This window comes from Cebus imitator, unplaced genomic scaffold (assembly GCF_001604975.1).
Source record: "Cebus imitator isolate Cc_AM_T3 unplaced genomic scaffold, Cebus_imitator-1.0 Scaffold109, whole genome shotgun sequence".
In the NCBI taxonomy this organism is placed as follows: domain Eukaryota; kingdom Metazoa; phylum Chordata; class Mammalia; order Primates; family Cebidae; genus Cebus; species Cebus imitator.
In genome coordinates, this window is record NW_016107424.1 from 4,446,928 (window position 1) to 4,473,309 (window position 26,382).

At 40.4% G+C, this 26,382-nt stretch overlaps 1 protein-coding gene across 1 annotated transcript in view; it reads right to left on the reverse strand.

Moving 5' to 3' along the window:
• Positions 1 to 26,382, reverse strand: part of CDH17 (cadherin 17) — a 78,086-nt gene that overhangs the window by 41,784 nt on the left and 9,920 nt on the right. The window contains exons 2-5 of the mRNA XM_017538105.2: positions 22,284 to 22,354; positions 16,914 to 17,012; positions 1,655 to 1,789; positions 605 to 743 (exon numbers count right to left, since the gene is read on the reverse strand). Of these exons, the coding sequence (XP_017393594.1) occupies positions 605 to 743; positions 1,655 to 1,789; positions 16,914 to 17,012; positions 22,284 to 22,334 (424 nt within the window). The 5' untranslated portion in view covers positions 22,335 to 22,354. The remainder of the gene's footprint in view (positions 1 to 604; positions 744 to 1,654; positions 1,790 to 16,913; positions 17,013 to 22,283; positions 22,355 to 26,382) is intronic.

Genomic DNA, 26,382 nt, shown 5'->3' on the forward strand with positions numbered 1-26,382 from the left:
TGCCCAGACCAAGCGCAATGGTGTGATCATGACTTACTACAGTCTGAATCTCCTGGGCTCAAGTGATTGTGCTGCCTCAGCCTCCCAAGGAGCTGGGACTGCAGGCGTGTACACCACACCTAGCACACTTTATTATTTTTTTGTACAGACAGGGTCTCACTTTGTTGCCCAGGCTGGTCTCAAACTCCTGGCTCAAGTGATCCTCCCACCTTGGCCTCCCAAAGTGCTGGGATTTTGTGCCCCTCCAGCTCCCAGCAGAGGACACTTGGCAGTGCTTGGAGACATTTTCATTGTCACAACTTGGCGGGGGACACATAATGGATAGAGGTCAGAGGGATGTTGCCAATCATCCCACAAGGCACAGAACAGCCTCTGATCAAAAAAAGAATTACCAGGCCCAAGATGTCAACACGTAATGCTGCGGTTGAAAGACCATGCTCTAAAGCAACAGAGATAGTGAAACAACTCTCAGATCGGTGTGAAATGTAGGTAAGATAGTAAGTGCCTACTCAGTGACAGTTGCAGCTGTAAGTCGCCAAAGTCTGCCCCTTCCACCTGACACCCTTCCATCTTTCCATAAATCTCTCTGGCCCCTGCCTGTTACCTGGGCGAGAGTTCTGCCTTACTGAGCCTTCATACTTTGACTGGAGAAACATGGGTCGATTGTCGTTGATGTCCTTCACTTCTATGGTGATGGGTACTGGACCCTCCACTACAGCTCCACTGGCATCTAGGGCTGCAACCTGATGTTGAGGAAAAGGAAAGCATGTTGATGAGACTGGACTTCATGTCACATGCCCAAAAATCATTGGAAGGAAATTAGAGCTCAAAGAACCAATGGCCTAGTGACGGTAGGAGAGAAAGAACTCATAAAAGCCTAAATTGGGAGCTGCTAAAATGGAGATTGTATCAGCTAAGCCTGGCTAATCGTGACGGTGACTTTCTAGCAGTGGGGTGTGCTGGACACTGACCATGGGTCTGTTCTGGATGGCTGGAGTCCATGAAACAAGGGCGCTTTGACCCCTGAGAACATGAAAGTGTGTCCTCTTCCAGAGCCATTTTTGTGGTCAGCCTGCAGGGCCCGCAGCAGAAGTACCCGACAGAAAGCTTTCGTCTCACTCTTTTTTCCATCGTTAGCTTTCTGCCTTTACTAGGTGTTTAGATACCAACTGTGAAAACTAAAGGCGAATGAGTGGGAGAAGGATCTTTTTAGTCAGCTTCTGGCTATCGGTTCCTTCTGCTTCTTCCAATGCTCAAAGGAGCTCCATCCCTGCACTGATGCAGCCTTCTTTATGGGTTTAAGCCAGTGTAAGGGCTTAGACCTTCAGGCTGATACCACTGAAGTATCAGAAACATGTTGACTTTTGATCCAAGTACATAAGCATGGCCTTATTTGGATAACTAATGCTGTCGGAGGGTCCTGGCAATGTAAATGGGATTACTCTGGTTAAAAAGCCTAAAGAAAAGGATATGTTTGCCACACCCCTCTGTAGTTGGTAAGAAACAGACAAATGAGGATTACAAAAGCATGCCACTAATGTAAGGAAAGCTGTATCTGGGGCCTATGCAAGGGAGGAAGGTGCCAGCAATACTTCCAGAACAAAGGGTGCTCAGAGAGGCTGGAATTAGATTCCTTCACCTGGTGTCAATTTACCTGGAGATTATGAGTGGATCTTGCTTCCCTGTCCAAGGCTCTGGTGTAATACAGAAGTCCATCCCGTTCTATCATAAATATGTTGTCTGTCTCCCCAGTTAGTTGAAAAGTCACAGCAGGAGGATTGGCCTTAAACTAGGGGGGAAAAAAGCAAAAAATAGATTAGGTTGTAAGGGAAGAAACCATGTTGTGGAATTTGTAAAAGGTCACCAATTTCAGGTAAAATTTTCATTGCTTCAATTACTAAGCAAGAAATCCTCAATTTTTAAAGCGATGCCTTCTAAAAGTTTGCTTGCACAATAATTGTGTAACATTCAACATACATTTTCCTCAAGAAACAGTATATAATATGATTCGATACATTGGCAAAACTCATTGATGCTTTAAATTGTAGCTGGGATTAAAAGAGACTTTTTGGTAATATCTGAAGTCTATGACATTACTAGTTTCTAAGAAACATTAGAAGGGATAGTTTTCTTGCTAGGATAAAATGTCATTTAGCACTACTAAAAATTGCATCAAAGATTAATAAACACATTAATTTTAAGGAAAGTTTATAAGTGGCTGCAACTTAATGCAAACACTATGTGATAACCTATTACTTTTTCAGAAGTGAAGAAAATACAAACCACCATATTCATAGATATGGCTATATCACTTTTAAGACCATGAGAACAGAAAATTCACATACAATGAAGAAAACATAAAAGTTGTTCAACCTTATTAAGTTTTAATATACTTTTATATATTTTATTAACAAATTTAAAACAATATCAATGTTAGTATGGATGTAAAGAAACGTTGATGGAAATATAAATTCCTATAATCCATTTAGAAATAACTTGAGGCATAAAATTGTATACCCTTTGATAGCAAACATTACTATATAGAATTTATCCTAAGGAAGTATTTTTTTTTCAAACAAGTACATGCTTGTAGTGTAAATAACTTTATTTATAATACTAGTAAGGTTGAAAACTCCTAAATGGTCAAAAAAAAGGACAGCGAAATTATTATGGCACATAAACCTGACAGAATATTAATCATGAAAATGTTCATTCTATAAATTATGAGGAAACATAAGAAACAATAATGTAAAGTAACAGAAGTAAATTTGAGAGTAAATCTAGACTGATGTTTATAGTACCAAAAGAATTCATGTCAGTAGGCAAGAAATGGAATTTTAAAAAAATACAAAATAGTTGATGTGTTAAATGGGCAAGATTATAAGTAAAAAAGTTTTTGTGCATCCTTGCTTGTTGATATTATATTGTTTATATAATAAATGAAAGTGTTGCTATTTTGTGTTTTCAGAAAAAGACGTGGACATCAGTGGGAAAGGTGGAGTAAGGACTTGCAGAAAACTGCTCCTCCATAAAAGCAATGAGAACACTGGCAAAAATTGTAAATATTTTTTTCAGAATATGGGAAATTAACCAGATGCTTGCAAAATCCAAGGAATGTTTATTTAAAAAAATTAAAAAACTACTAAATATCAGTGAAAGCCAAGCTTTGTAGTGTTTTAATGCATCCTAATCCCATGGTCCTTTCCTAAGATCTGAAGTAGCCTTGACAACAACAGCCTCATGCCACAGTACCATGGAGAGGGCAAGAAGTGTTTGTATCTTCCCAAAAGCTCCATCACCAGAGAACTATCATTATCTATGCTGTTGGCATTTCCCTGGGAACACCTACTCACAGGCTCATCTTCATTTGACCTGACTCAGAATTCACACATTACACACAATTTTTCCCCTGGGGCATTTGTTGAAAACAACCATCAGCAATTGTTCAACACTGTAGTTACCTGAGACTATGATAACAGTTGAAGCAAAGAAGCAGCTGACCAAAACACTTAAAAGAGAAAGCCTGGAGTGGTGGTGGGGGTGGGGGCGAAATGAGATGTCCATAACGGGCTTTGGAAAGCTCTAATATATTCCTGGCAATCTATAAAGCCACCATCATGAGCAGGGCTGTGCACATGCCTGGGAAATGCCTGAGAAGGCCCTAATCCCTCACCTCTGGCTGACCTGGTGGCTCTGCATAAGCAGAAAAGGAAGGCTAAGGCAGAGTTGTAAACAGCCTGCCACACAGTTGAAGGTGTGTCTCAACATGCACCCAGTGCCCCTTGATAAACACCAGGAGACTTACTGGCTTAAGGCATTTAGGGAAACCTCTATCTAGTCATTAGCTGATCACTAAGCTAACTAAGCAGAGATTTCAGTGGCCAGACATGACAAAGAATACAGGCTTTACAGAATTCATTCAGGGAAGTCACTAAGCAAACAAACAGCATCAACAACCAACTCTAGGAAAAAGAAGATATATGATTTCTAGGGCTGCCATATCACATTATTTAAAATGTTCAGTTTTCAACAAATTATGAAACATACAAAAATATTAAAAAGTTAAGTCAATAGAAACTGTCCCTAAGAAGCCCAGATGTTGGATTTACTAAAGATTTTAAATAATCTATTTTAGATAGATTCAAAAACTAAAAAAAAAATATATCAAAAGAATTAAAGTTTAAAAATAATGTCTCATCAGATATCAAATATTGATTAAAAATAGAAATTTTTAAAAATAGAAATTCTACAGTTTATAAGGATAACTCAAAGGAAAAATTCATAAGAGGATGTTCAAAAGCAGATTTGAGCTAGCAGAAGAAAGAATTTGTGAACTTGAAAAAAGATTAATAGATATTATCTACCCTAAGTATGGAAAGAAAAAAAATGAACAGATCCTCAGGGACCAGTGAAACACTATCAAGCAGACAAGCACATACATAATAAAAGTTCCAGAAGAAAAGGAAAGAGTTAAGGGGGAAGGAAGATTATTTGAAGACAGAATGACCCAAAACCTCACAAATTAAAGAAAAACATGAATCTATATATTCAACAATCAATGAACTCCAAATAGAATAAACTCAAAGAAATCCAAACCTAGTCACATCATAAACATTTGAAAGATAGAGAGTCTTGAAAATGCATGGACTCATCACACACAAAGGATCCTCAATAAAATTAACAGCTGATCTTCCATGGAGATCAGAAGGTGGTGGAATGACACATTCAAAGTGCTGAAAGAAAGAGTGTCCAAGTAAGAATTGTAAATCCAACAAAGCTATCCTTCAAAATGAGAATAAACTGTATTACTATCAGACAAAAAAGACTTTAAGACAAAATTTTCAAAGACAAAAAAAGGATATTCTACAATGATACAAGGGTCAATCCATAAAAAAAACATAACAATATAAATATATATATGCACCTAACAACAGACCTCAAAACACATGAAAGAAAAGCTGACAGAATGGAAAAGAAATTAAATAATTCAACTTTAATAATTGAAGATTTCAAGACTTCACTTTAAATAGAATAGAAAATTAATAAGGAAACAGAAGACTTGATCAATACTATAAACCAATCAGAAGCTAACAGACACCCAACACTCCATCCAATGAAAGCCAATCACATGGAACATTCTCCAGGATAAGTTGTTTGTTAGATCATAGACAAGTTTCTATAAATTTAAAAGGATTGAAGTTATACAAAGTATTTGACAACTGAATAAAATTAAATATAATAGAAGGAAATTTGGGCAAATACATACACTTTGGTCAAAGAAGAAATCACAAGGGAAATTAGAAAACACTTTGATATAAATGAAAATGAAAAGAAACACAGTATGCCAAATCTTATGGGATGCAGACAAAGCAGTACTTAAAGGAAAATCTATCACTGTAAATGTGTAAAGTTAAAAAAGATGAAATATCCCAAATAACCTAATCTTCTACTAAAAATACACACACACACACACACACACACACACACACACACACACACGAAAAAGAAGAATAGCAAAGAAAACAGAAGAAAATAATAAAGATCTGAATGTAAATTAATAAAATGGAGAATATAAAAGCACAGGAGAAAAGCCAACAAAACCAGAGTTGATTATTGAAAAGATCCACAAAAGTGACAAGTTATTGACTAGACTGACCAAGAAAAATGAGGTAAGATTCAAATAACTAGAATCAGGAATATAAGAGGACATACTGCTATCAACCTTATAGAAACAAAAAGTATTAAGGAGTATATTATGAGCAATTGTTTTCATCTAGACAACCTAGATGAAATGGGAAAACTTTTAGACAGACAAAAACTACTAAAACGGACTCAAGAACACATAGAAAATCTGAATAGAGCTATAACAAGGGATTGTGTTAGTAATCAAACAATTTCCACACACAGAAAAGCCCAGAACCAGATGGCTTCACCAGTGAATTGTACCTAACATGTAAAGAAGAATTAACACCAAACCTTCAGAAATGCTTCCAAAAACTAGAAGAGTAAGGAACACACACTCAGCTCATTCCATGAGGCCAATATCCTGATACCCAAACCAGAAAAAGTCAATGTAAGAAAACTTCAGACCAATACCTCTTTTGAATATAGACACAAAATTTGTCAATGAAATACTAGCAAACTGAATCCAGCAACATATGAAAAGGATTATATACCATTACCAAGTCGAAATTATCCCAGAATACAAAGCTGGTTCAATATATGAAGGTCAATTAATGTAATACCCTATATTGATAGAATCAAGGACAAAAACCACGTATTTCAATAGAGGCAGAAAATCGTTTGACAAAATCCATCATCCTTTCATGATAAAAACACTCAACACACCAGGAATAGAAGGTGACTTCTCAGCCTAATAAAGGACACCTAAGTAAATCCCACAGCTAACATTGTACTTAATGGTGAAAGACTGAAAGCTTTCCCCATAAGATTAGAAACAAGACAAGGGTACTTAATCTTCCCACTTCTATTTAACATTGTACTAGAGATTCTAGCAAGGGGAATTAGGCAAGAACAAGAAATAAAAGATACCAAAATTAGAAATTAAAAAGTAAAACTATCACTATTCACAGATAACATGATTTTACATAGGAAAAGTTCTACAAAACCTAAAAAAAAAAAAAACCATTACAGCTAATAACAAGTATTATAAGGTTTCAGGATAAAAGATTAACAAATAAAAATCAATCTATTTCTCTCCATTAACAAAGAGCAATGCAAAATGATATTTTTTAAACTCCATTTACAATCAGATAAAAAATGACATATCTCAGAATAAACTTAACCAAAGAAATATGAAGTTTATAAAATAGAAACTACAAAACACTGTTGAAAGAAATTAAACAAGATCTAAATAAATGGAAAGACATCTCATGTTTACAGATTTAAAAACCTAATGCTGTTAAAATGGCAATACTTCCCAAGTTCATCTACTGATTCAATACAATTCCTATCAAAATTACAGCTGCCTTGTTTGTAGAGTTTATAGACTGATCCTAAAATTCATATGGAAATATAAGGGACTCAGAATAGCCAATAACAAAGTAGAAAGACTTAACATTATCTAATTTCAAATTTTACTACAAAGGTATAGTTCCAGATAATGCAATACTGGCATAAACATATATAGATCAATGGAATCAAATGGGGAGTCCAGAAACAATTCAACTGATTTCTGATGAGGATGCTACTAATAATTCAGTGGGGGAAAGAATGGTGTTTTCATTAAAAGGTGCTAAAATAATGCAAAAATAGTGAAGTTGGACCCCTACCCCATACCATACAAAAAAACTAACTCAAAATAGATCAAAGACCTAAACAGAAAAACTTAAACTATAAAACTCTGAGAAAAAAGAATAGACATAAATCTTTATGATCTTGAATGAAGCAATGGTTTCTTACATATGACATCAAAAGTACAAATAACAATAACAAAATAAATTGGACTTCATCAAAATTAAAAGCATTTGTGCTTCAAAGGACACTACCAAGAAGGTGAAAAGATAACTTATAGAATGTGAGAAAATACTTGCAGCAAACCATATCTAATAAGGGAGAACTTGAATACAGAATATGCAAAGAATTCTTACAACAATAAAAAGACAAACCCAATTAAAATTAGGCAAAGGATTTGAATAGACATTTCTCCAAAGAAGATATATGAATAGCCAATTGCCATATAACAAGATACTTGACATCAGTCATTAGGGAAATATAAACCAAAATCACAAAGAAATACCATTCACAACCACCAGGATAACTGTAATTTTAAAAGACAGATAACAAGCTCTAAGGATATTGATAAATTGGAACTCATACCTTGCTGGTGAACTGTAAAATGATTCAGTTGTTTTGGAGAACAGTTTGTAGTTTTTCAAAATTTAAACAGAATTAACTTTGACCCAGCAGTCCCACTACTAAGTTTGTGTATGTATGTGTGTGTGTGTGTCCCAGAGAATCGAAAACATATCCTCATCAAAAATTGTATATGAGAGGAGATGACCCAAGATGGCCAAATAGGAACAGCTCTGGAGTGCAGTTCCCAGTGAGAATGCAGAGGATGAGTGCATTTCTAAATGAATTTTTACTGCCCACAGACCAGGAGATTCCTGGGCATAAAAATGCCATGAGTCTCCAGCATGGCTGTTTCAGATGGTGCAGCAGGTCTCTGCACAAAAACTCACACAAATCTGGGCGGCTGTTTCAACTGGTGCCTGGAATGCCAGGGAGACAGAGGCACCCATTCAACTGAAAAAAAGGGGGCCGAAACAGGGAGCTAGGTGATCTGGCTCAGGCCCCACAAAGACCAGCAATCTGAAACGCTCTGGATCAAGAGTTTCACAGGAAGCACAGCTGGACTTGGGATGGTCCAGCCCTGTGGGGGGAAGGCTATCTACCACTACCGAGGCAGTCCGCCATTACCGAGGCAGTCCACCATTACCGAGGCAGTTCTAACTATACCTCTATAAACAAAACCACAAGAAGTTCACACAGCAGCTGGTCAGAGCCCACGGCAGCTCAGCAACACCTCTGCTGGCAGACTGTGACTAGGCTATGTCCTTGCTGGGCAGGGCATTGCTGAAAAAAGGCAGCAGCATATCAGGAACTTATAAATAAAGCCCCACCTTCCCAGGACAGAGCACCTGGGGAAAAAAGGTGGTTATGAGTTCCGCTGCAGCAGACTTAAACGTACCTGCCCAGCAGTTCTGAATGGAACAACAGAGCTCACAGCTCAGCACTTGAGCTCCTATAAGGGACAGACTGTCTTCTCTAGCAGTTCCCTGACCCCCATATATCCAAAGAGACACCTCATAAAGGAGAGCTCAGGCTGACATCTGGCAGGTATCCTTCTGATACAAAGATAACAGAAGAAGAAACCGGCAGCAACCCTTACTGTTCTGCAGCCACTGCAGGTGATTCCCAAACAAGCAGGGTCTGGAATGTACCTCCAGCAGTCCAACAGCAGAGGGGCCTGACTGTTAGAAGGAAAACTAAAAAACAGAAAGACATAACTTCATCATCAACAAAAAGGATGTCCACTCAGAGACCCCGTCCAAATGTCACTAACTCCAAAGACCACAGATAGATAAATCCACAAAGATGGGAAGAAACCAGCACAAAAAGGATGAAAACACCCAAAACCAGAACACCTCCCCTTCTCCAAGGGATCACAACTCCTCACCAGCAAGGGAAAAGGCTGGATGGAGAATGAGTCTGAGGAATTGACAGAAACAGCCTTCAGAAAGTGGGTAATAAAAACTTCTCTGAGCTAAAAGAACACGTTCTAACACAATGTAAAGAAATTAAGAACCTTGAAAAAAGATTTGATGAAATGCTAATGAGAATAAACAGCTTAGAGAAGAATATAAATGAACTGATAGAGCTGAAAAACACAACAAGAGAACTTCGTGAAGCATACACAAGTTTCAATAGCTGAATTGACCAAGCAGAAGAAAGGATATCAGAGACTGAAGATCAACTCAATGAAATAAGAAGGTAAGAATAGAGAAAAGACAGTGGAAAGAAATGAACAAAGCCTACAAGAAATACGGGATTATGTGAAAAGACCTAATCTATGTTTGGTAGGTGTACCTGAATGTGACAGAGACAATGAATCCAAGCTGGAAAACACTCTTCAGGATATTATCCCGGAGAACTTCCCCACCCTAGCAAGGCAGGCCAGTATTCAAGTCCAGAAAATACAGAGAACACCACAAAGATATTCCTCAAGAAGAGCAACCCCAAGGCACATAATTGTCAGATTCACCAGGGTTGAAATGAAGGAAAAAGTGCTAAGGACAGCCAGAGAGAAAGGTTGGGTTACCCACAAAGGGAAGCCCATCAGACTCACAGCAGATCTCTCAGCAGAAACCCTACAGGCCAGAAGAGAGAGGGGGCTAATATTCAACATCCCTAAAGAAAAGAACATTCAACCTAGAATTTCATATCCAGCCAAACTAAGTTTCATAATCAAAGGAGAAATAAAATCCTATATGAACAAGCAATTGCTCAGAGATTTCATCACCTGCCTGAAACAAGAGCTCCTTAAAGGAGCACTAAACATAGAAAGGAACAACCAGTACCAGCCACTCCAAAAATGTACCAAATGGTAAAGAGCATCAACACAATGAAGAAACTACATCAACTCATGGGCAAAACAATCAGTTAGCGTCAAAGCGGCAGGATCAAATTCACACATAACAATATGTAAATGTAAATGGGCTAAATGCCTCAATCAAAAGACACAGACTGGCAAATTGGATAAAGTCAAAGCCCATCAGTGTGCTGTATCCAGGAAGCCCACCTCACATGTAAGGATACACATAGGCTCAAAATAAAGTGATGGAGGAAGATTTACCAAGCAAATGGAGAGCAAAAAAAAGCTGGAGTTGCAATCCTAGTCTCTGATAAAATAACACTTTAAACCAACAAAGATCAAAAGAGACAAAGAAGGGCATTACATAATGGTAAAAGGATCAATGCAACAAGAAGAGCTAACGATCCTAAATATATTTGCACCCAATACAGGAGCACCCAGATACATAAAGCAAGTTCTTAATGGCCTACAAGGAGACTTAGACTCCCACACAATAATAGTGGGAGACTTTAACATCACATTGTCAATATTAGACAGATCAACGAGACAGAAAATTAACAAGGATATCCAAGAGTTGAACTCAGACCTGGACCAAGCAAACCTAATAGACATTTACAGAACTCTCCATCCCAAATGCACAGAATATACATTCTTCTCAGGACCATATCACACCTACTCTAAAATTGACCACATAATTGGAAGTAAATCACTCCTCAGCAAACGCAAAAGAACGGAGATCATAACAAACGGTCTCTCAGACCACAGTGTAATCAAATTAGAACTCAGGATTAAGAAACTAACTCAGAACTGCACAACTTCATGGAAACTGAACAACTGGCTCTTGAATGTTGACTGGATAAACAATGACATTAAGGCAGAAATAAAGATGTTCTTTGAAACCAACGAGAACGAAGACACAACATACCAGAATCTCTGGGACACATTTAAAGCAGTATCTAGAGGAAAATTTATAGCAATAAATGCCCACGTGAGAAGTAAGGAAAGATCTAAAATTGACACCCTATCACCAAAATTAAAAGAGCTAGAGGAGCAAGATTTAAAAAAACCTCAAGGCCGGGCGCAGTGGCTCACACCTGTAATCCCAGCACTTTGGGAGGCTGAGGTGGGTGGATCACGAGGTCAGGAGTTCAAAACCAGCCTGGCCAAGATGTTGAAACCCCATCTCTATTAAAAATATAAAAATTAGCTGGGCACGGTGGCACACACCTGTAATCCCTGCTACTCAGGAGGCTGAAACAAGAGAATCACTTGAACTTGGGAGGCAGAGGTTGCAGTGAGCCGAGATCGCACCATTGCACTCCAGGCTGGGTGACAGAGGTAGGGAGTTGGGGAGGAGTAACATGGGGAGAAATGCCAGATATAGGCGATAGGGATGCAGGCAGCAAACCACATTGCCATGTATGTACCTATGCAACAATCCTACATGTTCTTCACATGTATCCCAGGACCTAAAGTGAAATAAAATAAAGTTGTATATGAATGAATAGCCATAGCAGCATTATTCATTATAGCCGTAAGTGAAAAAAATAATCCAAATGTCCATCAATTGACACTGGACATCCAAAATGTGATATATCCATATAATGGAATATCAGTCATAAAAAGGAATGGAGTTCTGGTACATGTTACCAACATGGATGATTATTTAAAACATGATGGTGCATAAAAGAAGTCACACACAGAAGGCCCATGTTGTATAATTCTATTTACATGAAATGTCTAGAACAGGCAAATCTATAGAGACCAAAAGTAGATTAGCAGTTGCCCAGGGCTGAGGTGAATGGAGGCTGGAGGGTGACTGCTAATAGGCATGGGATTTCTTTGGAGGCGGATGGAAATATTCTGGAATTAGATAGCAGTGATGGTTGCACATCTTTTAAGATACTAAAAACTACTGAATTTTAGAAGCATCAATTTTGTGATATGTGGGCTATATCTCATTAAAAATGAGAAAAGACCTCTCTCAGATTTGTATCACACTGTCTGATGATCTGGAAGCCTCTGGTGAGTACACAGCTGGCACTAGTTGAAAATCCTCAATGACAGAAGTCCATGGTTGTTCTGTTCATTTTATTTTTGAGGATATATTAATAACCCAACAATCAACCTCATGGGTCAATGAATATTTTTCATGCCTATGTAGGTCCAGGTGCTGGATGAGAGGATTTGTACAGCTACCTTTTCCCCACCACTAAAACAAAGAGCTTCAACCACATCTTACCAAGGATGGGTTTGCTCACTATTTCCACATACAAAGACGGAGAGATCAGAGAATGCTTGACTAGAAGTCAGGAGACCTGTATTCTATTCTTGGCTCTGCCATTAACCAACTTAAGCCTCAGTTTCCCCATGTGTAAAACAAGTGGTTGGTACCAAAACTCTCCAGTGTCTTTTCTAGTATGAAGCTTCTGTGATTCTAAAAAGAAAATTCCCTTCATCTTCTACTCACTACTCTTTCATCCCAACCCCACGTCCTACCCCAACATACACACACACACACCTATAAAGAAGAAACATTCAACCTTGATAACCAGGCTATCATTTTCTGCCAGAAAAGATAACTTTGTAGCATGGCTAACAGGAAAAAACAAAACAAAACAAAAACAAACAAACAAACAAAACATGGAGCAGCCCAAGGAATGATTTTTACTGACTGATATCCCCAGAGACTCTGGAATGATCCTAATGAACAGTTTCTAGGTCTGCATATTTGTCAGTTGTAAAGCTTGTAAGTTGAAGGTTGCATCTATGTACAATCCTGGTTCCCTTCAATGGAGTGTGGACCTGAACTCACAGAACACCTACTCTATTTTGACCTTGAGTCTTTTCATACGGAACTCTCAGAAGTAGCCACAAACTTTGTTTCACAAATATGTTTTGTTTAGCTTGTAATAAAAAGAAATGCCAATTTTTTTTACATCAGTGAATTTTATATAAATACAAAATCTTATGCCTTTTTAAAATAAAATCTAATACAGTGGAACCCAAATTCTGACTTGTGAAAATTGTCTGGAGCCAAATTGAGCCCATCCCCTTTTGACTTACTCTCAGTTTGCCACAGTCCCCACTACTCCCTCTTGTCCCAAATATGAAAGACAAGTATCAGAAAGCTTTTGATATATTTGTGCAGTTAGGTTTTTATCTCATATCTGTTTTTTGTTGTTGTTGTTGTTTGGCTGTTGTTTTTCTTTTCTCCAGATGGCTTCATTCATCACTCAGCTAGCCCCTAAGGGCAGTTGCAATAACTCAACACAGACAAGAATCTATGTCACACCCAAGAACACTATTGGCACCTATATGAGGAAGTCTCCCTGATCTGTATCTCTAGGCCAATATGAACACTGTCTCCTAGACATCTCCTCATGGCTGCCTCATAGTTAACTTAAAATCAATAAGCCTAAAATTTATTCACTTTTCTCTAAATCTTTTGCTATACTCTGTCTCTCTCTTACTCAGTGACACCATTAACTACCCAGTCAAGGAGGCCAGAGACCTAAGAGTTATCTTACTTTCTGTTCCCTCACCCCTGTCAGTAACTTATGAACAACAGAAGTTTATCACTCATAGTTCTGAAAGCTGGGAAATCCAAGATCAAGGCACCAGCAGATTCAGTGAGGACCCACTCCTCACAGATTGCACCTTTCATACCAGAAGGGGCAAACAGGCTCCCCCAAGCCTTTTTTACAAGGTCACTAATCCTGTTCATAAAGGCAGAGCCCTCATGATCTAATCACCTACCAAGGACCCTAACTCTTCACATTTATACATTGGAGATTAGGCTTCAACATAGGAACTTCGTGGGAACACCAACATTCAGACCTCTATAAGCTACTCTAACCAGGACTCTATCACTTCTTATTGAACTATTGAATCTGGCATGTGCTGCGTCCCGTGCTGCACAAGGGTTCAAAGACCTAAGAGGGAACAGCAGGGGATAAAGAAAGACATACAGACAGACATATATAAAGCTGGGCCAGGCGGTCCAAAAAGCTGATGGTGTCAGTCTCTTTGGCCCTGACCTGCCTTAGAGTACTTTATTTTACATGTTTACAAAGCACATAGCAGAGGAAGGGTGCAGTTACTTAGAACAGCCTGTGGTATAATTCTCACACTTTAACATACTTCAGCTACCAACTATCTTGCAGCAAGGTCAGTGAGGGCTGGTTATCTTTTTCTAGGCCTCTCTGATTTTCTCCGAGACATACACGTTTCCCTATTACGGTTTCGCTTCTCGAGTTCACCCAAAGTTCGCAGCAGCCTTGCTGTGGAGTCCCCCAGAGGGGGTGGGCTACTCTGGCTCTCTACAATTGAAAATAGTTTTCTAAGATCCTTTTAACCTCTACACTCACCCCCTTTCAGCTCATGCAGAGTGATCACACAGTAAGCTTCTACAGCACTTATCTAGTTATGGTTTTCCCTGTTGAAATCCTCCAGCAGCACCCTGCAGCCTGCTGTAGGACAAAGGACCAGTCCAGCCCATGCTGACCTCAGCAGGCATGCAGACCTTTGACTGCATACTGTCTCCCTCCCTAGACTCTGGGCCACATGCCATCTGTCATTTTCTTGACAAGTGCACACCCCCAGGCTTTTTCCTATCCTTTACTCAGTAGGTGCTTCCTGACTGTGAGCACCTGCTCATCTTTGAATACTCAGTTTAGGAGTCAGTGAAACCTCTTCTATTTACTCACTACCATCTTTGTTTGAAACTGATTATTTTTAGATTTTAAGTGTTCTCACCACAAAAGAGATAAGATAATGCATATGTTAATTAGTTTGATTTAGTCATTTCTCTCTACATATGCTTCAAAATACATTGTACACATATATGCAATGTTATCAATTAAAAAGTAAACACAAACAAATAAAAATCAGCCACTCTTTCTTCGCGTACCCTCTGCCCACTCCACATCCCACCGGACTCCTATGAGAACCTTCAGTGCATGTGTCTGTTTCCTTGTTAGTTTTCTCTTACCAGCTGGTAAGCTCACTGGGACAGGGATAGAGTCAGGGTCATCCCATATCCCCAGTACCCAGCAGAGCACCTGGGAGATACAGTAGTCACTCTGTACATGGTTAATAAAAGAAAGTGTGTGTGAGAAAGTAAGCAACTCAACTCTGTGTGACCCCCTGCCAGAGTCTCCTAACAGGTTCCTTGAATCCTTTCTTTCCTCCTCTAGTTTGTAGACAGTGACCTTTTCTCATGGGATCTTGATTCAGATCCGTTGCTTTTGAGAAAAGCCCAAGATTCCTAGGAGTCAGGGTCCTCCCTGTCTCTGTGGCCTCCTCCTCTGTGTCTCCCACCTGCTCCTCCTGGCTCCATCCTCCCCAGCTGCATGGCCATCTGCCAGTCTTTAGTATGTCCCCTGCCCTCCCCTGGCAGAGGGTAGCCATCCCTGCTGGGCCTTTGCTAAGCTCTCTTCCCTCCCTTCCTCACCAAGTTAATTCCTGTCAACTTCCAACTCTCAACATATTCACTGCTTCCTCAGGCCCTGACTTGTCTGCCTGGAGAGGTTGAGGCCCCTTACAACACCCTACCCCACCAGGCTGCATAGACATGTATGCGTGCCCCTGCCAGCTCTTACTCTGGGGCCCTTTACACTAAGCTGGTACCAATGAAAGAAAGGGGAGGAGAGACAGCTTTCAGCCTCTCCTCTGTGGAGGGGAACTGTCCAGCACAATACATTTGTCCCTTGGCATCTGTGGGGGATCATTCCTGGACCCAAACAGATACCAAAATCTACAGATGCTGAAGGCCCTTATATAAAGTGGTGTATTATGGTTATGGAACCTATACACATCCTCCCATGTACATTAAACCATCTCTAGATTATTTATAATACAATGTAAGTGCTATGTAAATGATTATTTTAAAATTTGTATTATTTTTATTTTTCCCAAATATTTTTGATTCTGTCAGTTGAATTTGCTGATGCATGAACCCAGAGATACAGAGGGCTATCTGTAAATGTTTGGCAGTTAATGGAAGGCACCTGCCTTAGAAGGTAGTTCAGCAACCTCTGCCACTTCCCTGGTTCATGGGATGAGGAGGGGTCATGGGCACCCCAAAGAGGCTCATCAGCAACCTCCAATCACTTCAGGGCCAAGAGGCCTTCCAGGGGGAAGTCTGGTAAATACAGTAGTATCCTTCTCTTTCTCTACTACATTTCCAAGATTATTTATGTGTCCTTAATAGCACCTCTGAGGGGACTTAGGACCCTCCCCTTACTCTCACCTGCAGACCACCCCTCCATCTGATACTGTTCATGGTTTTCTAACTAAACAAGACACCCGCCTCCCAGCACACCTTGGCAATGGCCCAGGTGGGGGCTCAAAGAAGGCAGTGAGGAAAAGGCAGTTCCTCTGGTAGGAAAGCTCATTCCAGTGCTGACTCCAGAGAAGCCACATCTTCCAACACCTCAAGCAGTAAGCTCATTGATCAGACAACCCAGAGTGGGGATGGTCATTCCCCTCTCCAGAGACGGGTTTCCTTTCTACTCTAGGGGAGAGGCAGAGCCTACAGGCACCAAGCTCTCTGCAGAGGGATGGGAGACTTCGCCCCAGAGATGATTGAGGAAGTCCAAATGAGAATGGCATGTACAATTCTTATGATACTGAGGCCACTCATCTCTCTGTTTAACTTAGCTTCTGAAATCATTCTTGATAATGAGAATGCCATGCCTTTATTTTACTTCCTGCTGTACAATAGATAAGGGAGTAAAAGTCCATCAAGAGAGCACACAAAATCAAGAGGACAGTGATCAAGGGTAGCTTTTACCTGGAATATAATTTGACTCGGTTCTTGACCTTCAAAAATAGAAAATGTCATGGGCTTCAGGGGTCCACTAAACTTCCCTTCTTGGCTGTATCCAGTTGTCTGTTAAAAAAAAGAAAGAAAATTAGCATCTTGTATGATTGTGTCTGTGTCATTGTTGATTTTATTAGGGCTTCCAGCACCAATATATGAAACATAGAATTCTATCATAACCGAAATCCGATCAAAGCAGAAACGAGCGTGAAAGCTGCTGACGCTCTACCATGTCAAACAAAGTAGCTCGTTACAAATCTTTGCATTGCTTTTCTTAAACATCTGAGAAGAATAAGAGATGAGAAGAATCACCCTATGAGAAGAATATTAACATCCCCATATTCAAAATGGAATTTAAAAAGGCTAACACAGCACACACACTCAGGCCTGAGCTAAAGCTCATGGTCTTGCACAGTGCCACAGTCTTCTAAATTCTATATGTTTTTACTCCAGCTTCATAAAACACCTCCCTCCGCTCTTTTTATCTTATAAGGACATTTGCAGCAGATTGCTAGCACTCTAAAGTTTTGAATTTATACGGAGGAGAAAGAATATATAGATCTATTTAGTACAAAGTTTGTTGGCACAGTTACACAGTAAGTTTTAGCCAAATTTGAATCTGAATTTGAACTATAAGCAAAGCTCACTATTTTAACATTTGATTAGCTCTTTACATTCATTTAGAACAGAAATAATAAAAGAACAAAATGTTTACTTTAAGCAGCAGCCCCACAATGGTTCTAAAATCCAAAGACCCTAAACCTGAGAGCCAAGCAGCCTCTGCAGACACCCAAGTCAAGGCTGGAGTCGTAGTGAGTGTGGCTGGGATGGTAAGAAAAGTGGCTCACACTTGCTACGTTAGTACATGTGAAGCTCTGTACTAAGCACATTTAATCCTGACAACAACCCTCCGGGAGGAAATTACTATTGTTACCCTTGTTTTACAGGTGATGAGACAGAGACTCAAAGAGGTTAAATTATTTGCCCAGGTAGTGGCAGGAAGCAGGATTTGAACCTGCAACTCTGGAATCAGCCCTCTCAGCCTCCATGCACCAGCAGCCACCAGAGGATGTGAAACAGCCAAGACATCCTGGAGGAAAAGCCAGCAGGCTGCACTGAGGATGCGCATGAGAGTGCGACTTCCACCATTCCTAGTCTGAGAACATGGGGAGCATCACTGCAGCCCTCACCACAGCAGCACCTCTGAAGGCAGGTGGAGTGGTCACCTGCATGAAGGGGCAGTCAGTCATGAACCCACCTTGGGGCACCCTCTAGGACAAGGGATTTAGTGCCTCATCCCCACACTGGTCTTCTCTCCTTCCTGCGCAAGTCTTTGGGTCTCCCATTTATGGTGGAAATCCAGGGTGAAAGAAATTGAAATCAGAAGCACAATGTGGCAAGCCAATGAACTGGGTGTGCAGGACAGATGTCCAGGTGCCACTAGGTTGGGGGAAAACCATTTATTTTCCAGTTATTTAGGGAGAGCAAGCACACTCTTGACATGAAAACTGCTCCCTGCTGGGAATATCCAAAACTTATCAATATGCCAAGGATCAGAGAAAGGTCTTATGCTGGACCCCTCAGTTTGGGGAATCTTGACTAAGTTGGATGCTGGATATCTGGCAAAAGGGCAATAATGAATGAAAACACAGGGGCTTTGAAGTTTGGTTTTCTGTCCCCAGAGTTGGGGTAGGGCCCAAGATTTGCTGCCCCTGGGCCACTGCCAAGACCTCTCCTTTGCTGCCTGCCACCACAGAGGCTGGTAAACCAAGTGGTCCTTTCCCAGCTCTCTAGCGGCTAGGAAGGTGGCCAAATGGCCCAGTTCTGGTTCATGAAATGAGAGGCAAAGTCCACTGGTTAAGCTTCTGTTTTCCCAATTTCAAAAAAAGGCAGTTGTGGCTACCATTGCCCTTTCCTGTGGCTCCTGCTGAGACAATGGACCTTGTGTCTGCAGTTGGGGCAGCTGTGATGAACCCTGATAGGACAAACCAGCTCAAAAAATGCTGTAACAAAGAGAAAGTAGCTCAAGTCTCTGACAACATCATGGAATTGCTAAACCTGCCCGGGATTGCTACTTCAGCCTTCATGTTATCCAAGGAAAATAAACCCTTATTTATTTAAAATGCTCTAAAGTCAGATTTCCTCTTACTTGCAAGAAAATGATTTTTTTTTTTTTAGACGGAGTTTCGACCTCTTCTTGCCCAGGCTGGGGTGCAATCACTGTAACTTCCACCTCCCAGGTTCAAGTGATTCTCCCACCTCAGCCTCCCAAGTAGCTGGGATTACAGGTGCCCGTCACCACGCCTGGCTAATTTTTTATATTTTAGTAGAGACAGGGTTTCACCATGTTGGCCAGGCTGGTCTTCAACTCCTGACCTCAGGTGATCCACCTGCCTCGGCCTCCCAAAGTGCTGGATTACAGGCATGAGCTGCCATGCTCAGCCAAGAAAATGCATTCTTAACTCACAAAGTAATTTTGCCAGACTTCTGGCCCATCTCCTCCTAAGTTTATCTTCCTTTGGAAGCTCTGCTTCCCTTTCACTTTTTCCACATCTTTTCCTGTTCCATTTACTCCTCTAGAAGGCAGGGCATAAGAACCGGTGTGCAGGACAGAGGTCAGGTACCACCGTGGTTGGTTAAGTCAGGGGAGTGCTATCTATGGAACCACTGCTTAACAGCAAACTATCTTCATCAGCTTTGCACTCATGTCAGCAAGCAGCCGGTCTTTGAGTTAGTCACACCAGTGAAAACTACATTAGCCACACACAAACATGGCTGCACTTTCCCAACAAGGACAAGCTGGCTCACTCATCAGAAAATGGGAATCAAGTCTCAGTTCCAGGGTTCAAAGTCGCCTGCTTGTATTGGAGCCAGAAATCTCTCTTCCTGCCGATTAACATGGCTATTGGGGCTATAAAGATTTCAAAGTGCATGTCACACTGTGAATCATCAAGCCGCATTCCCCAGAAGTAGGAAGGATGGTGTGGTGGAAACTTGTGTAAGGACAAGAGGGTGGCTTTATGCAGGAGTTGGAGGGTATAGCATTTATCATCTTGCACAAAGAGGTGAAAGGAAGAGAATGGAACTGCCATTTTAAAATCACTTTTAGTGTCTTTTATGTGGCAGTAACGGGACTAGATCACCACATAACACCATTTCATCTGACTAATGCTATCAAGAAAGTGTCTCCAGAGAAGTCCCACAGTAGGGGCAAAGCATTCAGAGATAGAGCTACCTCCAGACGGGAGCCAGCACCATTGGACCACCAATCCCCAACTCTTGACCACATTGCTGCACTGCCTTCCAGGCCGAAGAACATGTGCAGTTGCCAGGTTCACCTACCTGCTAGCTCCGTCAAGCGCTCAGTACAATGATTATGTAGTATTTGCACCAAACTCATCTTCCTTCTGGAAGTCCCAGGCAAAACTCCAAAATAGACAGCTCTGCCTTGGTTTCCTCCGATTCCCTTTTCAGTTCCCTTTCCCAAATCCTGGATCACTTACTCTGTCTTTGGTGCCCTTGAAGTACATCTATGCTGCATTTGTGTTTCCAACCCTCTGACGAATCTGTCTCTTGGAAAAGAACAGAAGATCTACTTGCAGTATGGAGTAAATTAGTGCCTCTGTTGAATAAAGCCCTATGCGGAAGGCAAGTTTCTTCAAGCAAACTTCCAGTCTTCATAGGAGAGGCCTTGGGAGGTGGTAGGAAAAAGAAGTGTCTCCCTCCCAACACCCCTGAAATCCCTCTCCCTATCTTCACCCAGAGACAGTTGTGCTTGCGGCTGTCACCTGGAGAAGGCGCTGCTGGCAGCAGTGGTTGGGCAGTATTTTTCACTCTAGATAGAAATCCCACCGGGCTGAGAATAGAGAGAAGGAAGCCTTATCTTCACCTTTCATCCAGGAATAAAAATGCATGTTCCCTTCTCAGACAAGAAGCAAATGAGGCCTAATAATTTGATATTATTAAATAATTTAGAAGTGTGTTTGGTGCTGAATCTGCAAAGATGACAAAAACACAGTCCATTCTTCATGGAGGTCAGGGTCCATATGGATGTAGACACCAAACACTTAAAATGCTGTAGCAATTACAGTAGCTAATGTTTATTGTGTCTTTAACTGCCAGTCACTGATCCAAGAGCCTTGTAAATGCAGTATCTCATTGAATTGCCACAACATCTCATAAGACAAGTACTATTATTAGATGCATTTCACAGAAAACTGACGTTCAAAGCTTAGGTAACTCACCAAATTCCTATTACTGGTAGTGGAGGCACCAAGTTTGAAAACAGGTCTGACTTTATCACTACCCTGGGATAAACATAGGCGATGAAGGACATTTGAGGGGTAGGATGAGGAGAGAGGTCAACTGGGGATGTCTGATATTCAGCCCTTACACAATTCTGGAGACAGGCTCTGACCCTCCAGGCTGTGAAAACTCATGCTTCTCATAAGGTTTGAATGGCAGATTTCCCCTGGGAGGAAGGCTCTCATAGTTTTAAGTTTCGCTCTATTTCACTCTGTAACTATGTGAGCTCTAGGGTACTTTTTGGGACTCAAAATTTAGTGTATTATTTATGGGTCCCAGAAGAAAGAAAATAAGATTTGAGGTATGAAGATCTAGAAGCTTCCTGTTTAAAAAAAAAAAAAAAGCAAATGCTTCCCCTAAATCTTATAATCTTGTTTCATAATACAGCAATTTATTGGGCACTTTTTGTGAACCTCAGGAGTCATGTAGGTTAAAAAAAAAAAAAAGGCATCTTCTGTTTACCCCGAGGTCAAGGGTAAAGACTCCCCAGTTTTCATTCAGCTCCAAGCTCTAGAAGGCTGGCAGTCAACAGGGTTAACCTAACAAATGGTTAAAGACAACGAGAAAACTCCAAACTATTGATGAGAAGAAAAGTACAGAGCAGGGCAGGGCTGAAAATAGAGAAAACACTTTTCTTGATGTTTCAGTAAGTTTTCATGGGCAAAGTTTTTTTTTTTTTAAAGAAAGTCAATATTAAGGGACACAGATTAATTCATGTGTCAGTACAATGTCATTCCAGATTCCCCGAGCTATACATAAATAGATAGATTTGTTTTCAGCCTTACCCGTAACTGGTATTGGCTTTTAAGAGTGGGAAAGAAAATACATTCCCTAGTTGAGGGCAGACATGTGATTTGTAGCCATTTCATCAAACATATCACAGTGGAAAAAGCTATGTTTCCATTCTATACAACAACTTAATTTTGATAGGTCATCTTTTTAAAGTAATAATAGCCATTGTTTCCCTGGTATGGGGTATAAAGTAGCAGAAAATATTCTAGTAAATAAATAGAGAAGAACACCCATTTCACTTACCAAATAAAGTATGAGAAGACACAGGGAGTGAAGATGGACCTGAGGTATCATAGTTTTCTTTATTCAAATTCCTGTGAATAAGCCAGAGATAAAAGTGGTTAGTTACTAGTCTGTTAAAGTCATGTCTTTCCAATCAGTAAGAATCAATGTATGATATCCAGTTATAAACCTAGTAAAATGATACCCCAAAAGGCCAGGCTCTTCTCTGTATGGAGCAGCCCAGTCTTCTAGAAGCTTCATGCACATCATCCATAGTACTATGCAAGCCAACATCTCAAAACATGCTCATGATAATTCCATTTCTCGCATGCTTTGCTCTGTTATGATCTTCTTCATTTAAGCATATTAAATAATAGGCAATATGTGTTTTTTTGTTTGTTTTTTTAAGACAGAGTCTAAGTCTGTCATCCAGGATGGATGCAGTAGTGCAATCTCATCCCACTGCAACCTCCGCCTCTTGGGTTCAAGCCAGGTAGCTGGGATTACATCACTATGCCTGGCTAATCTTTGTATTTTTAGTAGAGACAGGATTTCACTATGTTGGCCAGGCTGGTCTTGAACTCCTGACCTCAGGTGATCCACCTGCCTTGGCCTCTCACAGTCCTGGGATTACAGGTATGAGCCACTGCACCCAGCCAGCAAAATATTGTTTTCACTCTTATTATATGGATGGAGAAAATGTATTTTGGCAAATGCCAGCATAACTAGATATAAACATTTTGATTCAAAGCCACAAACATATGAGTCTCCTTAAGTGAAAAGAACTCAGGAATGCTCACAATTCTTCAAAGGCATCACCAGCTACCTTTTTGGTCTTCCAGATATTATCATTACCTATGTAATAAACCTAAGAAAAAAATGTACTTCTTACTATTCCAGAAGAGATCAAACAAAAATCTGAACTCTGTCCTCATTCTCTCCTGTCCAATATTATTTTTCCTTTCCTCCTTAAGGCTTCCCATTTCACAGAGATTATAACTTTCACCCTGAGACATGTCATGACTAATTGATTTTAATGTGTGAGATAAATTTTCCCATGTCCTGAAAAACAGTGTTGTTGCCTGTTGTAAGTTTGGACTGTCCCCTCCACCACCAAAAAAGAAAGTCAAGGAAATTTTTTAAATGTATTTATTTCACTAAAATTCCAATCACTTTCTTATCTCTAGAGATTATGAATAATCTTGGTTTATTTCATCATCTTACTCTTTATTATTTAAAGGGTTTTTTTTACTACTTTATTTATATTTTAATTTTATATTTTTTAGTATACATATTTTATTGCACTTTAGGTTCTGGGGTACATGTGCAGAACAGGCAGGATTGTTGCATAGGTACATACATGGCAATGTGGTTTGCTGCCTCCATCCCCCCGTCACCTATATATGGGATTTCTCCCCCTGTTATCCCTCCCAAACCTCCCTACCCCCCATTCTCCCTCCCTTATTCCCCCCCAACAGACCTCAGTGTATGATGCTCCCCTCCCTGTGTCCATGTGTTCTCATTGTTCAACACCCACCTATGAGTGAGAACATGCGGTGTTTGCTTTTCTGTTCTTATGTCAGTTTGCTGAGAATGATGGTTTCCACATTCATCCATGTCCCTACAAAGGACATGAACTTATTGTTTTTTATGGCTGCATAGTATTCCATGGTGTACATGTGCCACATTTTCCTTGTCCAGTCTATCATCAATGGGCATTTGGGTTGGTTCCAGGTCTTTGCTATTGTAAACAGTGCCGCAATGAACATACGTGTGCATGTGTCTTTATAATAGAACAATTTATAATTCTTTGGATATATACCCAGTAATGGGATTGCTGGGTCAAATGGAATTTCTATTTCTAAGTCCTTGAGGAATCACCACACTGTCTTCCACAATGGTTGAACTAAGGTTTTCTATATGGAACACACATGCCACTAATATCACCAGCATGGAAAAAAATTCATAACATTTTAACCACTCTAAAAATTTACATCCTGAAAATTTTACATAGCCTACATTTGCTTAACTTATATTTGAACTTTAAAGGGTAAAAATGCCATTTCATTCTAGCCTCTCTAATGTACTGGGAGATAAAGAAACAATCCTTTATAAAGCATCACCAAGGATATAGGGGTGGATTGCCTGAGGTCAGGAGTTCGAGACCAGCCTAACATGGTGAAACCCTGTCTCTACTAAAATTAGCCAGCATGGTGGTGCACACATGTAGTCCCAGCTACTTTGGAGGTTGAGGCAGGATAATTGCTTGAACCGGGGAGGCGGAGTTGCAGTGAGCCCAAGATCAAGCCACCGCACTCCCACCTGGGCAACAGAGCAAGACTCTGTCTCAAAACCAAACCAAAACAAAACAAAAAACACATGCATTTCACCATGAAACCTGAAGACCCACTTGGGCGCTCCCTTCTCTCTGCAGGAGACAGAGCTATTCTTCTTTCTTTCTTTTGCCTATTAAACCTCTGCTCCTTCCCCCCCCCATTTATTTATTTCATTGCATTTTAGGTTTTGGGGTACATGTGAAGAACATGCAATATTGTTGCATAGGTACACACGTAGCAGTGTGATTTGCTGCCTTCCTCCTCATCACCTACATCTGGCATTTCTCCCCTTGCTATCTCTCCCCAGCTCCCCACCCCCCACCGTCCCTCCCCTATTTCCCCCCAACTGACCCCAATGGACACAGGGAGGGAAACCTCTGCTCTTAAACTCACTTTTTGCGTGTCCGGGTTTTCTATTTCCCTGCTCTGAGATCACAGACCTTTGGTATTTACCCCAGAAAATGACACCACTTCACTTGGGAGCCTGAGGTGGGAGGATCATACCCAGGAGGCAGAGGTTGCAGCAGGTCATGATTGCGCCACTGCACTGCAGCCGGGGTAACAGAGCAAGACCCTGTCTCAAAAAATTAAAATTAAAAATAGTAACAGAGTGGCCCAACAGGTAGGCTTGGAGTCAGAAAGCTGGATCTCTGTAGCTATGCGGCTCTGGATATGCTACTTCATCTTCCAGACCTCAGTCTCCTCACATGGAAAATACACAGCAAGTGCTCATAAGAAGTTTGTGCTCTTATGATTTTCTCAGATATCATGAGCTGGGAATTACTCTTCTCATTTTGTAGGTGAGAAAAATCAAGGTTCAAAGTCAACCAATTTGCCTAAAGACACCATACAGCTAGGAAGTGACATTACGTTGCCCCCAACCAGATTATCGATTCCAGAATTTAAACTCTGGAATTTCAGCTCTGTCTACTGCACTTTATATAGTGTGATAGCTATCTAGATGTAGATGTATGACAAAGACCATGGACAGAGAAAGAGCTATACAGACCTACAAATATTGTATATGTATATGTATTTATACACAGTATATAAATTAAGCAACTTGCCCTGAAATTCCACAACTAATTTAAGGAAAAGCTAGGATTAAAACCCTTTGGGATTCCTAGATTCATAAATTCCTTGAATGTTTAAAAATTAGCTTTTGTAACAGAATTAATTTGGTTGACATATCCAAGCATCATTTTAGAATTAACTCACAAACAAATGAGCATTACTGCTTTAGACTGCTTACTTGGTTTAGAAACACATAGAAACAAGTAACAACCTCAGGTTCTAGCATATTGCAAGATGATGTTATCACTTATAAATGAATACATTGATATTAAGTCTAAGGAACTAATTTTCTGTAATAGTAACAAAATGCACATGGTCAGCTATCAACCTGTATCTGCTTAATGCGAGTAAAAATAATGACATATTGGGAGATCTTTCTCCTTAAGCTCCTCAGTATTCAAGATCTTTCAAATGCTGCTCCAACTCTTCTAGCCTTATCTGCCACTCCCTTCCCACACCCAGTCATGCCTCCACCCAGATGGACTTTGTACCCCGAGCTGTCCCGCAGCCAAGCTCTCACCCCTGCTGCTCTCCCCGCCTGGCACAAGGCCTGGCCCGGAGAAAATGGACAATGGAGATTTGCTTAATGAGGTTAGATGGAGATGTTTCCTCATTTCTGCTTCTCACACCTTACCATCTAATTTCAACTTACTCATTTATTTAAATAGCATTGAGCTACACATCTAGCATGTGCCAGATACTGTGCTAAG